Source organism: Muntiacus reevesi, chromosome 2, assembly GCF_963930625.1.
Source record: "Muntiacus reevesi chromosome 2, mMunRee1.1, whole genome shotgun sequence".
NCBI lineage: Eukaryota > Metazoa > Chordata > Mammalia > Artiodactyla > Cervidae > Muntiacus > Muntiacus reevesi.
This window is the reverse complement of record NC_089250.1, coordinates 170,551,242-170,568,614: the sequence shown is the minus strand read 5'-3', so window position 1 is coordinate 170,568,614 and position 17,373 is coordinate 170,551,242. Positions and strand designations below refer to the sequence as shown.

Genomic DNA, 17,373 nt, shown 5'->3' with positions numbered 1-17,373 from the left:
GTGATGTTATGCTTTCTTAGTGCATCTTATGGGGGCTGTGATGTCAAGATGGCTCATTACTGTGATGCTGACCTTGTCTCTGGATGAAGATGGTTTCATACTCTGTGAAGTTACTGGTCTTTTCTTTATAATTAATAAATACCTTGGGGAAGACATGTTGAAACTGCACTTAAATTATATTTAATTTATAAATTAAATTATAACTATTATAATTATTTATTATGATTAATAAATACCTTGGGGGAGATATGTTGAAACATGAAAATATACGTTGAAACTATATGTAAAACCATTTTATGTATAAAACTGAAACTTTATAAGTTAATAAATACCTTGGGGGAGAAAGCATATTTCTCCTTAAGCCTTTGCCTTCTGAGTTAGCATCTATTAGTAAATCTTGCCTAAAATATTTTTCACTGTGTGTTCGCCTCATGCTGATTTTGTCTTCCCTCATTCATTTAGCACTCACTAATCTTTTTCCTGCTGCCCTTTGATACACAACTGTCACATGTACAGTATTGACCTGTGCTAAAGAATTTTTCCACTTTCCCTCTCCCTTCGTCTCTCGTGTTTTAGTAGAATTATTTCCACCATGTCAGAGGAGGTAATATTTGCACATTTGTCTGTCAGCCTAATTCCACTTTATTTTAAATTTAGTCTGAGATGTACATCTTAATACCTTCAGATGCTTACGAAAAATCCTTATGCTGGAATTTTCCCGGTCATCACTGGTTAGTTAGATGAAGCTTACCCTCACATAGACTCCTCTGGAAGGGCTCATGGGTGTGGTCATCTCTGAGTTCAGGTATGTTGAAATTCTGTTTCTATAATCTTGATCTTTGAAGGACAGCCTGGTGGGGTTAAATGTTTGGCTCATGTTTCTGTCGCTGAGCTTTAAAAGCATGGTTCTCCATTGTCTCCCTTATGTGTTGGTTTTGAAAAGCCTGGTGCCTGTCCAGTTCCTTCTCACTCTCTCTCATTGATCTGCGCGCCCAGGGGCTTTGAGGATTTTGTCTTCATCTTTGAAGCTTCCTGGTTTTATTAGGATGTCTCAGTGTTGATCATTCTGGGTTAATTTTCCCAGGTACCCTGAGAGCCTTGTCAATTGAGGCTTCAGTCAGTTTTCCCTTTCCGTGAAGTTTTCTCGGTTGTGGTTTTGAGTCAGCTTTGCTGTGTTACTTTGTTTTACTCTTTCCAGAGCTCTGACTTAGCGAACATTTCTTCCTTCTTTGTCTTCCCTTCCTGCTGCTTCATTTTTTTAACCCCCGTTTTTTCTTTATGTCGTTTTCCTTCCCTTGGTTATGCTCCTGCCCTTCTTCGGTATCCTCTATTAGTTTTCACTTGAATTTATTCTCTTCAGTGCATTTTATAATTTATTCCTCATTTCCCTCATTACATCGCTGAACTCATTCAAGTCTCTTCTTGGTTTCTCCCCATTTCTGTCCTATTTTTACATTGCTAATTCATGGTGGTTTTTCGTGTCCTCAGATTTTGTCTGAGTGTTTAATTATGTTTTTAAGAGTGTTAGACTTACAATCTCCTTTTGACTCTTGTCTCTTTCAGGAGGAATTTTTATGTTTTGGGGTGTTTTTTAAAGATTGCCATCAAGCACCCCTGCTGCTGGTGTGGCCGAGCGCAGGTGGAGGAGGTGTCTGTCTGGTGGCGGACGGGGTGGCTGTGAGCCCCCTGGTATGATGGGCATCCTCACTTGCTGGACCCCAAGCTTGCCCTCTCTCTCCTTCTCGCCACCACCCGGCCTGGGTCACCCGCCCGCCCCTTTGCCCGTGTCCCTCCAGGAGCCGGGTTCGGAGGGGCACCTCTGTAAGCGCTTTGTCCGTTTCTGCGGTGCGGACTTGGAGCCCCCGCTGGCGTCTCCGCTCTGGAGCTCGGGCTCCTCCTCGCTGCGGGCCCGGGCGCGCTTCCCTCGCTGGCGTCCCTGGCCTGTCCCGCTCACAGCGTCTCATCCTGCCCTTCTCAGGGCAGGGCCATGTTGCAGGGTGCGGGCTGGCGCGGAGGGGACCCGCACCCGCGTTTGGCGGCTTTCTCTCCCCCTGGCCGTGTTCTCAGATGTCTGCGTTCTCCGATTCAGGTTGCACCCGGGCTGTGGCTCTGCACAGTGACTGACCTTTCTGGACTTCCTGTGTTCAGAAGGACTGCGGCTTTGGGGGCGGGGCTGGCTACCTCTGCCCTTGTCTCAGCCTCCCGGAGTCTGCACTGTATTCACCCCAGGGCATTATTCTCTTGTTTAGGGGCTCAGAGGTAGAATTTGCCATTTTCCTCCTCAGGTGTCTATTCTAAGACGTGTTAGTTAGGGAAGAGTAAAACTAGCACTTGCTACCGGGTTTCCCTATTGGATAAACCCATAAAATAAAAGGTCCATTTAGAAAATAATGAATGAATAATGGAATGGATCGTGAACAGATTTGGCACAAGTCATAACGATGGTTTGCCGGTGACTGTGGAGGGTGTGGGACCACCCGAGAACCAGGGGTGTTTCCTGACTCTGGCGGACAGCGTCCAGCAGCGGGGACCCAGGGCAGCGTGGACCTTCTGTCCCTGCAGAGGCCGCCTGCCCATCAGCTCTGTCACTGAGCACATCCTTACCCCGCGGAGCACAGACTCGGAACTTGGAGAGTCAACCGTTTCCTTCAGCTTTGGAAGACTGCTTTTGTAATTCATCTATAGGTCATGGGAATGCCAAAGCCAAATGCTGCCTTTCCAGAAGGTTATCCCTTATGGGCTGTGTGTGCAGTTTGTGAAATAAATAAAATCAGTCCACTCTTAAGTGTCAGGAAGACAAAGAATTGTCCACGTGGAATTATTCATATCATATTAAGAAAGTACCTACTTGGGCAAAAGTATCGACGTGCATAACTAGTTTCTTGAACAAAAATTTATAGGTTTTGTACATTCTCGATATCGATAAACCAGTCACAACAGTTTATTATAAGAATTTTGGCCAAAATTGCTTGAAATGACTATTTTAAACTTGTAAAGCTAAGTAAATATCAGACTGTGCTGGAAGTAATGAGGTTAAATGTAACTGATGGTGGTTATTCCCGGAAGATAAAGTTGGAAGTTGCCTCTCCCAATGTCCTGTAAGCTTTCCGAGCCCCTCGGGGCTCTGTTTTTGCAGCGAGGTGCTCAGAGGCCGATTCAGTCAGAGCGCCGCGTGCTTTCTGAGGCCATCTGAAGTGAAACTGTCGTTGCAGAAGCGGGCGTGCAGGAGGCTGGACGCCACGGCGCCCGAGCGGGACTGCCCCCAGGTGAGGGTGCGCATCGCCGCGTCCGGGGGCAACGAGGACCGCGAGGAGCCCGAGTCCCCAGATGCCCAGCGCAGAGGCCGCCCGCCCTCACCACAGCCCACCAGCGGCCAGGGCCAGCCAGGCATGGCGGTAGGTTCCTGTTCCCACCAGACCAGCCTTGACCTGTTCAGTGAAAGTGAATAACTGCTGCCCTGGCTCATCCGCGGCTGTGATTTGTTGGACAGGGTCCCCCGGATGGCGGAAGGAGCCGGGCCCGGCCTTGCCCGAGGTGCATCGCAGGAGAGTCTGTAAGTGCGTTCCCCTGCTTGCTGTGACAAGAAAGACTTGTCCTTAAATCCTGGGTATGTAGAACAAGGGTGGTAGAAACGGCCGTTTCGTTCCTAAGGAACTAGGGATGTAAATTAAAAGGTGCAGGTTGATTTTCTTAGCATTCTACTCAGCTGCAAACTGATTTGCTTCCAGCTTAAGACTGAGACTACACATTGAATATACATTTTAAATTCTTTCTAAAAACAGGCTTTAGAGAAGGGAACAGGTCCTGGAAATGGTTAAAATAGGGCTAATCTGAGGGCATCTTAGACAAATGACCTTAGCTCATTTACTTAGCCAAATAGGAATCAGTGTTGCTTTTTCTTTTCCCTCCTTAAGCTTTTCTTTCCTATTTGCATACACTTCACATAAATCACAAGTTCCAGAAGGAGAAACACAGCATTCACACCATTAATTCCAAGGAATGGGACGTCTTAATGTTGCCAGAGTCAGTCTCAGTCCCCTGCGCTGGGCAGAAAATCATGAAGTGTCGTTGTTGTTGCTGTTCAGTCGCTAAGTCGTCTCCGATTCTGCAACTCCGTGAACCCCAAGCACGCGAGGCTTCCCTGTCCTTCACATTAGCATCATGATATCTTTATTCCTAAATTTGGGCTTGTTCTAAAAGTAAGTTAAAGCTTTAAAACCTCTATAATTTTTTTTTTTAATTTCAAGCTTGCAGTCTTCATACTGCAATAAAATAGAATTGTGTATAATTTCCACATAGAAACCAGGAGCGTCTGTGTGTATGTGTGTGAGTATTTTTAGGATTTCCCCGTAAAGATCTTCAGAGGAAACACAGGGCTGCTATTGATAAGCAAAAGTTTGAGTCAGTAAATTGCAGAATCTTCACTTGGTGCATTGTAGGTGACTGTTTTGTAGGGGGAGGCAGTGATTTTGTTTTAAACAAAGGCCAGTCACCATGGGGCTCTCTGATTACCTGAAGTCCTTAGACAAGTACAAAGACCAAGGCCAGGTGGGCCCGCCCGTGGAGACCTGCCTTCCTACTTTGGTCCTCCGTCCTCAGGAGAATTTCTGCAGGTCATGTTGTATTCTGTGGTGTGGAGGTGGTGGTGGTTTAGTTGCTAAGTCATGTCTGACTCTTGAGACCCTGTGGACTGTAGCCCACCAGGCTTCTTTGTCCAGGGGATTCTCCAGGCAAGAAGACTGGAGTGGGTTGCCATGCCCTCCTCCAGGGGAATCTTCCCCACTCAAGGATCGAACCCAGGTCTCCTGCATTACAGGTGATTCTTCAACGACTGAGCCACCAGTAATCCTGAATAATGTTGAAACCAAAGATCCAGCAACTTACTGTATTTCGGTTGATTCATGTAACTGCCAAACGTGCCATGGATTTTGACAATTAATATTATGACCCCACTATGGGTAAAGTGCATTATTGCTGGTGACTAACTCGAAGCCTTCCTAGTTCTCGTCCCATTTCCATGGAATGTGTCTTTCAAATCCCCCATCTGTTGGGCAAACAGTTGGAACGTAATACGGATTCTTAATGCTCCAAGAGGTTGTCTTCTGTCATGAACAGCTTAAAGGAAAAAAAAATTTGGCTCAAGCAGCTGATTGGATCATTTAAGCTAATGTTCTGTTTGAACAACAGCACCTATTTGATTAGGGTTTTCCTTCCCTTGTGGTTCCCCAAGCTTGCCTCTCTATGTTTCCTAGGAGATGAATCTGTGCGTGGAAAACCTATATTGATATGTAAATATATCATTTTTTTCACTAATGCTCAATATTCTTTTCATCTAAATTTTCAGAAAGTGACTTTAAAAAATCAGTTTCCCTTTATTTGTAGTTATTCTCAATAAAATTTCACCCAGGCTTGGGTGATTTAATATTTACACCCACTATTTCTAAAAGTCTTATGTAAATAAAGATTGAAATGTGAATTTGAAAAGTCACACCTCTTGATATTTGAACAGACTATAGCTGCATATATCTTCTTTTTCTAATAATATGGCTAGTTTCTCTCTTAAGCTTTTAAAATAATAAGACACTATTTTTATATTCCAGAACATTAAGAGGCTCAGTGTTAAATAAAAAGCAAATAGTATTTTTAGAAATGCAAGATCCCAGAGAGAAGTGCTTAACAGTAAATCACCTATGGGCAGCAATTCCAAATTTCAGAAGACTTCATTCAGTGCGGGGCTCCACTCACGGATGGGCCCCATTCACACGGAGCGTGCCTGTCCAGGCCCACAGTTCCTGGGGCTGACCCCGGGTGGCGGGCTTGGCTCAAAGCGCAGCAGGGGTCACGCGGGGGACTGTGTGGGAACCCTGTGTGTGTGTGCGTGCTCAGTCATGTCCGACTCTGTGACCCCAGGGAGTGTAGCCCGCCAGGCTCCTTTGTCCATGGGATTCTCCAGGCAGAAATTCTGGAGTGGGTTGCCGTTTCCTTCCCCAGGGAATCTTCCTGACCCAGAGATTGCACCCACGTTTCCTGCATTGGCAGGCAGATTCTTCACCACGATGCCCCTTGAGAAACCCGCAGGGAGTCGCTGATGGGAAGCTTACCTTGGTGTCTCGGCTAGCTGGATGCTTTTCCCTGAGAACCTCCTCGGGTCCCCCTTCTCTGCTGTGTTTCTGACCTCAGCAGGTATCATCTGACCCAGTTGGTTCTGCTTGGAATTCTCACGTGGCTGTCTCAGCTCACTGCCTGGATCTGTTGTCTTTCTCCCACGAAGCTTTTCCTGATTGTTATCGTGAGTCCTTGCTTATGTATGCAAGGACTTCTTCCGTAGACCTTCTCAAACTCACTCCCCAGGCTGGCACACGAACCTCCTCTTTGGCCCATTGCAGCTCACTGATGTGTCTTAGGGTGATCAGTGTTCAGCTTCAGCTCCTCAGTTCAGTTCAGTTGTTCAGTCGTGTCCGACTCTTTGCAACCCCATGGACTATAGGACTCCAGGCCTCCCTGTCTATCACCAACTCCTGCAGTTTACTCAAACTCATGTCCATTGTGTCGATGATGCCATCCAACCATCTCATCCTCTGTCGTCCCCTTCTCCTCCTGCCTTCAATCTTTCCCAGCATCAGGGTCTTTTCAAATGAGTCAGCTCTTCACATCCAGTGGCCAAAGTATTGGAGTTTCAGCTTCAGCATCAGTCCTTCCAATGAATATTCAGGATTGATTTCCTTTAGGATGGACTTGTTGGATATCCTTGCTGTCCAAGAGACTCTTAAGAGTCTTCTCCAACACCACAGTTCAAAAGCATCAATTCTTCGGCGCTCAGCTTTCTTTATAGTCCAACTCTCACATCCATACATGACTACTGGAAAAACCATAGCCTTGACTAGACAGATCTTTGTTGGCAAAGTAATGTCTCTGCTTTTTAATAAGCTATCTAGGTTGGTCATAGCTTTTCTAGTACAGCTCCTCATCACCCCGCTTATGGTACAGCCAGCTGGGGTGAAGCTACCCCTGATTCTTGGGACGTGGTGTTACGTCACTCAGGGTGTCTGTCGTGCCCCCTGGGTGGGCGGCCCTCTCTGCTGTGCACCATCCATGCTGCCGGGCCAGGGCGATGGTCTCCGCCTGCAGGAGGCTCGTTTCCTTCCTTGAGTGGTCCCAAGGCTGGGCCTGCTGTGCAGCTGGCTCCCTTCCTTACTCAGCTCAGTGTTCTTGGCCCAGGGTCTCATGGTAGCCAAGTATGCCATAAAATCATGACCTTCTTAGAAATTCTTCCCATTAAATCAAATGAGTCCTAGCGAGGCTGTGAGAGGTCTCCATGATGACCACATGAAGATGCATGAAGGGGGCATTATCAGGCCGGAAGGCACAGGAAGAGTGGATTCAGGATGTTGACTGAGGGGGAATGCTGTTGTCAGCACCCCTTTTTCTGAGTGGCACCTGCTGCAGCTCATCAGGGAGGGGGCCATCCCCAAACTTCATGGGTCAGCATGGCAGTCACCCTCAGCGCCTTCCCCTCCCCTCGTCTCCCCCACCCCAGGCAGCCTCCCCGCCCCTCCTTCCAGGGTCCCAGCTCCTGCTGGGTGGCAGCCCTCGGGCTCTGCGGTCACCTCATCTCTTCCCTTTATGCCCCCAGCTGCCCCCCGCCCCGGAGGGGGGCCCCTCCTGGGGTAACACGTGCCTCCCTTCCCCCTGTGGATCCTCTTCTCTTCCGTCATCTGTGACCTTGAAGCCCGTATTCCTCTCGTGAGATGCTTCACCTGAGTCTCTGTTCTGACTGGACCTCACCTGGGCTAACCGGCTAAGGGGTGGACGGATCCTCCTGAGAACAGAAAGCCTGCGGTCTTTAACTAGACCTGGGGTCTTGGTCCCCCACAGGCTCAGCATTTGGGAGCCAGTCCCCTTTGCTAGTGTCTGTCTCAGGTGATTGAGTTTTTACGCAAGCTGATAGTGAGTTACTACATATGAGCCTACATGCAAAACAATGTTTTGGTTTTGGGGACCCCGCTGCTCCCAATCCCCAACAAACTGATTTGGCTAACAGCCTGTTCATTAGTGTTGAGAGCAAAAACTAAGGGAGCATCTCAACGAGCTGCTGCGTTATTCCCTTTCTGACATTGAAGCCCGTTGCCTGACAGCAGCGTCCGGGGCTGGGAGGAGAGAGGTGGGCGATGTGGGGACAGACGTGGAGGGCGGGGGTGGGAGGGGTGGTCCCCAGCCTACCGTCTGGTCTGGGTTTGCTTTTCCCTGCAGGGTGGAGGGAGGCGCCCCAGGATGGCCATTCCGATTCTAAATGGATGCATGTTTCCCGTGTATGACTACTTACCTCCAAACAGGTGACCTTTAGAGTATTTGCTCTATTTTATTTACCTGCCTGTCTTATTAGCAACTGCTCCCTGCACCCGCAGCGTCTATGAATACTGCCGTGACCCAGGGGCGGGGGAGAGGCCGGTGCAGACAGGACTCTGTCCCCCTGCCCGTGGTGATGCGGGCAGTGCTGCCTGGCCCGGGGGTCAGGCCCGGGGGTCAGGCCCGGAGCCAGGGCCGGGGCGGGCATGGCAGGCTCTGACGTGGATTAACACGGACGCGTGTGCGGCGGGTCACTTTCTGGGTTTCAGCAGCAGCTGCACCTTATCCGTCCTTTATCCATACGTTCTGAGAGAGACAGCAGTCACAGAGGGGTCACCGGGAACGGAACTGCTCCTTCCTCAGGAATCAGAGTGCCCCGTGCACTTCCTGGAGGTTCGGCAGGGACCCCAGAGGTCAGCGCGGTCCGTGGGGCTAGGTGACCGGCCCGCCCGCCCCGCGGTCGGTGGGGGGCGCCTCTCCTGTGCCCGCAGTCCTGGCTGGCCTGGCCCCGTCACTCCCGCACCGGGCCCGGCGGTGGCCCGCTCTCACGCGCTCAGAAGCACAGCCGTGAGGCTGCGAGGCGTCGTGGGCGTCCTTCCCCGACCCGTGAGGGCGTCGTGGGTGTCCTTCCCCGACCCGTGAGGGCATTGTGGGTGTCCTTCCCCGATCCGTGAGGGCGTCGTGGGCGTCCTTCCCCGAGCCATGAGGGCGTCGTGGGCGTCCAAGACAGCGCTGAGTCCTCCAGACACTGGGAGAGGCAGCTGGCCAAGGAAGGGTCTGGCTGTGTAGGTGTAGCCAAATAGACGAGTTTGTGTAGACTTCCTCACAGAATCTTCTGGTGTAATCTCTGACAGTAAACGTTTCCTCCAAATATGGATGCCAGAGAATTAGTTAAAAAAAATTTTTTTTTTACTGTGTTGTTGAGATCATTTCAGGTTCTGAAGGAATAGAGAGCTTTCAGGTGATAAAGAATAAAACTAAAACGTCTTTCTCTGGGGATAAAATGTTATACCATGAGGAGACAGTGAAACGGATTTTCGCAGTAAAGCTAATTTAAAAGAAAAAGAAAAAGGAGTTTAGATTTCCTACAAGCATGTTGGACTAAACTAGTGTATGGTACAGAAAAAGACATTAAATGCATTGTTAATCACATTACAAGTGAAGGGAGAGGCAGAACAGTAGGTAGAGACATGCTCTGCTGTGGCTGGTGTCAGGATCTGGCTCTTGCTGGGTTCGGTCCTCGAGTGGGCCCGCAGAGATGTGCGCAGAGCACCGCAGCACTGCTTGCTTAGCAGGAAGCCAGAGACCACCTGCAGGAGAACGGGCCCGTGGCCCAGTCGCCCAGTCGCCCAGTCCTGTCTGAGTCTGCGACCCCGTGGACCATGGCCCGCCAGGCTCCTCTGTCCATGGGATTCTCCAGGAAGGAATACTGGGGTGGGTTGCCATTTCCTTCTCCAGGGAGTCTTCCCCATCCAGGGATCAAACCTGGGTCTCTTGCATTGCAGGCAGATTCTTTACCCACTGAGCCACCATAAGTGGATCGGCATGTATTTATTCAGTAAATATACACTTCAGTGAGAATGGATGATGTTTTACCTGTGGCATTTTGTCTCGAAAGCTATGTAATAGTTTGTGGATATTTGTTATATTGCTGTCTATACTTTTTTGTATTCCTGAAAAGTCCTGGTGAGTCTTGGACCTGATGTATCTGTACGTCTGACGTATCATGGTGAAACTGAACAGTGTGAAAGAGAATTCTGGAGAGCTGCCGGAGAGGAACCACTGATAGCCATGAAGGAACAGTGCTTTGAGTAACAGCAGAGCCCCCATTAGTTACAGACACCAAGGACCGTGGAATAACGCTCTGCAACGCTAAGGGGACTGTCCTGTGTGAACGTGCATCTGTGGCACGCTCAGAGCTGGGGAGACCAGTGCAGTGGGAATTCCCTTGTCCTCATAGTAATTCAGTTGCCAGAACTAACTCCAGAAGAGAGAATCCCAATGGAATAATTTGGGAACGTTCTCAAAAGCTACCATCCCAGATGGTTTTATAGGTTAAAAGAAATTCTACACAAAGGAACATACAGATGACTTTCTTTAGAAAAAGAACTACATTATTTGATCAAAGGAGGAAAAAAAGAAATCAAACTGTCATCTTAATAGAGGCAGAAACTGCTCAGTTACTCCAAATCCCACTCAAGATAAAACCAGAAATGAGGGTTTATCCTGGTGAGGTTGAAAGGTCTCCACACTTAGGGGGAGCATTTCTTTGGATGAAGAGAGAAACAAATTTGTTTGCCATCACCACTTCTGCTTGGCAGGATTTCTAACTCAGACAATTAAACAAGGAAGAAGAAACAATGGCTGTAAGAATTAGAAGGGGAAGAAAACTAAATTGTTATTTCCTGATATCATCTGCATAGAAAATCCAAGCAAATATGCAGATAAACTGCTAAGACTAATACTCAGCAAGATTGTTGACCATAAGATGAGCTAGCAAAAATAGGATGGAGGAGGAGATAAAGAAATTGTGCTCTCTATCCAGTGAAATATTATTCAGCCATAAAAGATGGAGATGCCGCCATTTCCAGCAACATGGTTAGCATCTGGGGGCATTGTGCTAAATGAAATGGGTCAGACAGAAAAAGACAGATTCTGTCTTATACATGGAGCCCTAAAAAACAAGAAAAGCTCATAGAACAGATTGGTGGTTGCCAGAGATGGTGCGTGAGAGGTGGGAGAAATTGGTGAAGGGAGTCAAAAGGTAAAAATTAAAACAGCAACAAGAATCTGTTTTAAAAGCAGTAGCAGCAGCAGTGGGTAGGTGGGCCCTTTAAGCTCCTCAGACTGTGCAGAGCAGGTTCCTCAGACCTCTTAAGGGTCAGCATCCCTGCTGAGGAGCCAGACAGTCCCTCCCTTGTAGCCCTCGGTAGTGAGTTTGAGATAACGCAAATTTATGTATGAGAACAGCCTGAGTGGATTTTGGAGAGTGTCCTCCATGCCTGCTTTGGAAGTCCAGGAAAGCTGTGCGTACAATTTTTTTTTAGTTTTAAACTCAAGGCTTTTCCTGGAATATACATGCATCCTTACACCCTATTTTTAGAGTTGCTGTTTGTCCACAGCTCCTCTGTGAAGCTCTTGATCCTTGCGAGTCTGGGGCAGGAGCGTTGTCCGTCACATCACTGTGGTGGGGGGCCTGCCCCTCAGAAGCCTGGGCCAGGCCTGCGTCTTCCCTCCCAGCGTGAGCCCCTGACTCAGCCTCTGAGGAGCAGAGACGGTCACGGGGTGTCACCTTGCTTTCGCCCACCTCCCCCTGGCTCCCGTGCCACCCACGTGTCCTGTCCCTGGTCGAGATGCATCGGTTCCTGGGCTTGATCCCTTTGGACATGCTCGGGAGGAGACCGACTGGAAACAGCGTGCTGGCTGCTGTGCTGAGCTGCTCACCAGAAGCTGCTGCTGGGCGCCGATGAGTACTAAGCTTTGTCCCCACCTTCTACTTCCGCCCCGGAAGGCTGTCTGTGCTGGGCTGGGACAGGGTCCAGCACCAGGGAGCGTCAGGACCGTCTGGGCCGGGGGCAGAACCTGACCTCGGGAGTCCAGTCTTCTTTTTCCCTGGTGTGTGCTCTGCGCTCCTCCACCGCTGCAGGCTTGCACTGACGAACAGTCCTTCATGACAAGGTGGAAGGCCAGGTTCAAATAGAGGGTGTGGACTCTCTCGGAGCTCCATGCTGGGACCTGGTGCAGTGAGGGAAAGCTGGCCCCTGGCCCACCCTGCTCCCAGCCCAGGCCCTGTCCTGACTGCCAGGAGGCCTTAAGCTCAAGCACACAGACGCGTCCTTTCCCGTCCACGTTCCCGCTCCCACCTGCCCACGGTGCACCTTTCAGCCTGCAGCAAGTGTGCCAGAGCTGGGCTGTGATCTCAGGAGCAGGCCCCTGGCGGGGAGGCGCTCCCAGCCAGGGGACAGGACCTACTGAGGGGGGCATCCACGGAGAGGTGCAGCCAGAGGGCGTCCTTCAGAAGCTGTGACCCAAGGCAGAGAGGGTGCTGTTGAAGTAAGGCAGCTTGAGTGGAGGAGGGACTCATAGGTAATAATTAGGGGGAAAATGCCGTTTTCATGGATTCTTGTGGACTTGAGCTACTATCTAAGGTCCTTTAATTTTAACCTGAGAGTCTCATCAGTATTTCTTGTAGGGTAGGTCTGCTAGCGACAGATTTTTTTCTGTTTTTGTTCATCTGGGAGTGTCTTAATTTCTCATTTTTGAAGGATAATTCTGTTGGATACAAAATTCTTGGTTGACTTTCAGCACTCTGAATTGGGCTGAGAAATCAGCTGTTAATTTATGGAAGATCTCTTTAACTTGATGTAGCATTTCTTTCTTTCTGCTTTCAAGACTATTTGGTTTTTGGCAATATTATTCTGATGTACCTAGGTGTCTCTTTGGACCTGAGTCTCTTTTGATCCCAGTATTAGAAACAAAACTCTCTTGAAAAGAAACACTCTTCTCTTGGTTGGTGGAAAAATAGTGAAATTGTGTTTTATCAAAAGTGTTGTATTTCCCACTATTGCTTTTGGTATCACTTTTCCAGCCTACTCAGACAGGCAATGGGCATTCTGATTGTCAACAGTGAGACTAACGTTTAAGGCACAGCTGTCCTCTTCCTTCATGACTTTATTGAATCAGGGGCTTGGTGCCCAGACCCCCCATAAGACACGCCTCCAGTGGCTGGTCCGTGCCAGTGACCGCCTCAGAGTCTGAGGACATCAGACCTCACTTCTGCATCAGGGACAGATGTCTGAGCTTTGAGAGGGACGTCAACAAATGACCCTGGGGAGAAAAACGTGATAATTTGGAAACTTGAAGCCGTGTCAGGGAACAGAGATTGGTGAGAGGTTTAAGTGAGTGATTCCTGCAGGTCTTTTGTGTAGGAGATTTGAGGTTTTGGTCCTCTTTTGGAGGTGTCTGTGTGCCTAGTTGTCCCCTGTCTTATTTGTTCTGCCTCCAGTGTGTCTCCAGCTAAACCCCATCCAGACGGGGGTGCAGTGGGGTGGCACAGTGGCACACCTCAGTCACTTCTGCGTGAAGCTGAGGAGCCAGGAGGTCTGCTCCAGGGGCAGGGAGGCCGGGCCCGAGTGGGATCCTCGTGAAGCTGGGTTACTTCCAGCCCTGGGCCCCCCGCGAGGAGCCTGCTACAGCGCACTTGTGCTGGATCCATGTTCAGTGTTCAGACATCACTAAAAAACTAAACTGTGAGTTTATAAATGATACTTTGATTCTCTTTTTTCCTCTCTCATAGATCTGTAGGAGAGAAGAGAAATAACATTTATGGAGAACATTCTATGTGCCAAGCACTGTAGGAAGTGCTTTAAATATCTTAATTATAGTATTTTATATATGCTCTGTAAACACGTGCTTAGCTCAGAATGTGTGTTAGCTCAGCCATTTGAAAGGCAGAGCTCTGTGTTGTGAACCTGAAGCCAAGGTAGGTTCATTCCCACAATGCACCGTTTTCTCGTTATAGGGACATTTTAACCACACGGAAGATCGGTAGAAGAACGCCCTGGGAGAGGAAGGTCCCAGTCATGGTTTCGAGCCCTCGTGCACCAGAGATGTACTCCCCAGTCGGACCTGGCGCCTCCTGTTCCAAGGTCCCACCTCCTTACTCCAGAGCCAAAGAGCCTCCAGACCTCACTCCTCGCGAAGCTGCCTTTCCAGTGCAGCCTGCTGGGGAAGATCAACGGCTTTCTTTAAAAGTTGAAAGTGTCCAGCATCAAGCTTCGTGTGAGGTTTGAGAGTCCGCATCCAGATGTAAAGCCCTGCTCCGTACTTTGCTATTGTTTCAAGGGTGTATCCAGAGCTGCTTATGTGCTCTTTTTTAATTAAAAGTCTTATTTTTATATTTAAAATGTTTTGTAAGCGTACACTGAATTTTACTAAATGTTAGCATCGAGTCTGTTCTGTGTGATTTCCCCAACTGAAGTTACCAGGCGCAAGACCACTTTTATATTAAAGTGGGCGTTTCTCATCTTCTCCCGGGTTTCCAGTGTCTGATCTGACTGTGGAGACTGGCGTGTTCCCAGGATGCCCTTGTTACCTCGAGGCGGGTCCCAGCAAAACCCCAGGTGGCGGCTTGTTCACAGGTCCTCTCCCCTACCAGGGCCGCGGCGGACAAAGGCCCAGCTCTCCGTGTTTCCCTGGGCCGTCCACGTGGCCGTGTCCTCCGCCAGCAGCCGGCCCGCAGCATCCACATTCAGAAGAGCCTGAGCCGTAGGCAATCGTGGTGTGCAGTCATGGGTGAGAGGTTCAGGCTGGACGGACGAGGCCAGAAGACAGGGTGCAGAAAGGAAATGAGCACAACAGCGTCTATAGGATGGATTACCCGCAGTCACAGGGCGCTGCCGGGCCGCAGGACGGAAAGCATCTTCTGCCCCCAGCGTTATTGGAGCCACTGGACAGTGAACCCCAAATAAGCTCGCAGAGCTGTGACTGGATGGAGAAACGTCCAGGCCGCAGGAGAGAAGGAGCTGAGGTTTGAGACCATAAAAAGATGGTTTTTTAAGAGTGTTAATTTACTTCTCTCTTCTCAAAATGAGATCGACACCTTCATTTGTCTGGAAAGCATGAAGATGCTTAGATCCCAACCTGGTGTTTGTGTATAAGCTCTTCCTTTCCCCCCAGATCCATGGGGAGAAGGGGTGTCTAGGTAGGCACAGCGAGTGTTTGGTCACTGAGGCGGCACACGGGTCGTCCCGGCCATTTACGTGGACTGAAAGCTTTTGGAAGAGAAGAAGCCCTCTGCAGCCCCCGGCCTGGTGCACGACAGCCACCACCGTGGCGGGGTCAGGCGGACAGGGGTCAGGACTCACCTCCCCACGCCCACCAGTGTCTCCGCCTCACTCACGAGTATGCAAGGGTCTGAGGACACAGGGGCTGTCATTAGTGTAAGACCTGAGTACACGAGGCCTGGTCACCCTAGGCGCCTGCTCCCCGCCCGTGTGTCACTATGTGAGACCTGAGTACACAAGGCCTGGTCATCGCTGGGTGCCTGCTCCCCGCCCGTGTGTCACTATGTGACCTGAGTACACGAGGCCTGGTCACCCTAGGCGCCTGCTCCCCGCCCGTGTGTCACTATGTGACCTGAGTACACAAGGCCTGGTCACCCTGGGTGCCTGCTCCCCGCCCGTGTGTCACTATGTGACCTGAGCACACGCGGCCTGGTCACCCTGGGCGCCTGCTCCCCGCCCGTGTGTCATTATGAGACCTGAGCACACGAGGCCTGGTCACCCTGGGCGTCTGCTCCCCGCCCATGTGTCACTATGTGACCTGAGCACACGCGGCCTGGTCACCGCTGGGCGCCTGCTCCCCGCCCGTGTGTCACTATGTGAGACCTGAGCACACGCGGCCTGGTCACCCTGGGCGCCTGCTCCCCGCCCGTGTGTCACTATGTGAGACCTGAGCACACGCGGCCTGGTCACCCTGGGCGCCTGCTCCCCGCCCGTGTGTCATTATGAGACCTGAGCACACGAGGCCTGGTCACCCTGGGCGCCTGCTCCCCGCCCATGTGTCACTATGTGACCTGAGCACACGCAGCCTGGTCACCGCTGGGCGCCTGCTCCCCGCCCGTGTGTCACTATGTGAGACCTGAGCACACGCGGCCTGGTCACCCTGGGCGCCTGCTCCCCGCCCGTGTGTCACTATGAGACCTGAGCACACGCGGCCTGGTCACCCTGGGCGCTCCTCCCCGGCCATGTGTCACTGTGTGAGACCTGAGTACACAGGGCCTGCCCACTGCTGGGAATCCGACCCCTGCCCACAGCCCTTCTGAGGCCAGAGCAGTTGGTCTTCTATGACAAGCCGCGCACGAGAAGACCTGGCAGTGTGAATCAGGCGAGAGGGTGGATTAAAGCCAGTCGGCCTGTGGGAGCCAGCAGCTTTATCCCGAACTCCTGCAGTTCTCAGGAGGGAGGGAGAGCGTGGCAGAGCTGGTGGGGCCTTTGTGACATGGCCTCCATTCTCTGTCAATTCAGAAGAGGCCCGCATCGGAGCGCACCAAGGGTCTAGGCTCCCAGAACCTTCCCTGTGCCCCTCGCAGCCCGCCATCTGGCCTTCCAGCCCGTAGAGATCCCAGGCACAGGAAGCCGGGCAGGGTGACCTGTGGGCATTCCACTTTCCTGACCTGGCCTTCGCCCGGCTCCAGATTAGCCCCCTAATCATCCCCATCTCTCCCAACGGCCCGCTTCCTTCTGGGCCCTGCAGCCTGAAATGGATCGGGGGAGAGGATGTTTTGGCAAAACTTTCTTAATTGGCATTTTTATCATTATAAAATATACCTGTTCATGTAGTAGAGAAGGGAGGAAATCAGCCCATCCCACCCCGCCTGTCCACGCTGGGCTTGCTGGGGGCGCCTCCTCCGGATCCGGACTTCTTTATTTCCGCCAGTGTTACGGAGCGAGCAGGCTCCCGCGTCCCTGTGGGAAGCCGCAGTTTTAAAGGGTGGCGGGGCCCCTGGTGGGCCAGTGTTTAGTCTCCCCCTTCCAGCGCAGTGGCTGTGGATCTGGTCCCTGGTCGGGGAACAAGGCTTCCACATGCTGAAGGGTGCAGCCAACAAATGTTTAAAAGTAAGTAAAACTTGTAAAACATGTTATTTCAAAAAAGTGCGTTATCTTCACGGCTCTAACTGCCGTCGGTCGGTAAGGGCTGGCTCTAAGGGTGTAGGTAAGCATCGGGGAGCCGCTCTGTCCTGCGTGGACGTGAGGGGCTGCGAGAGGCAGGAGCGGACCCACAGCCCGGAGACCTCACACACGGACCCCCTCTCTCGGCATCTCAATCTGTCAGCCCCCAGGTACCGAAACAGATCAGGCAACACGCAAAACCTGCACAGATTCCATGAAACTGGGTTTTGACACACCCGGGACAAGTGTGAAATGTGATTATACCTTTAAAGTGCTCCATCTCTGTGTTCTTGCCAAAAAAGAGGAACACCCTGAGGAAACAGACCAGGCATTTGTGTGTGTGTGTATTAAATAC

General features: G+C 50.7%; 1 protein-coding gene across 3 annotated transcripts in view; it reads left to right on the top strand.

Moving 5' to 3' along the window:
* The window catches only part of C2H10orf143 (chromosome 2 C10orf143 homolog), a 28,330-nt gene extending 14,076 nt beyond the window's left edge, over nt 1–14,254 (top strand). Inside the window, exons 2-5 of one of the 3 annotated variants that reach the window (XM_065923558.1) lie at nt 3,213–3,395; nt 3,491–3,553; nt 8,251–8,333; nt 13,868–14,254. In XM_065923558.1, the coding sequence (XP_065779630.1) occupies nt 3,213–3,395; nt 3,491–3,553; nt 8,251–8,333; nt 13,868–14,138 (600 nt within the window). In that variant the 3' untranslated portion in view covers nt 14,139–14,254. Of the gene's footprint in view, nt 1–3,212; nt 3,396–3,490; nt 3,608–8,250; nt 8,334–13,867 lie in introns of all 3 variants that reach the window. The other 2 variants (XM_065923559.1, XM_065923562.1) reach the window with 2 other exon arrangements.
* The last annotated feature ends 3,119 nt before the right edge of the window (nt 14,255–17,373 follow it).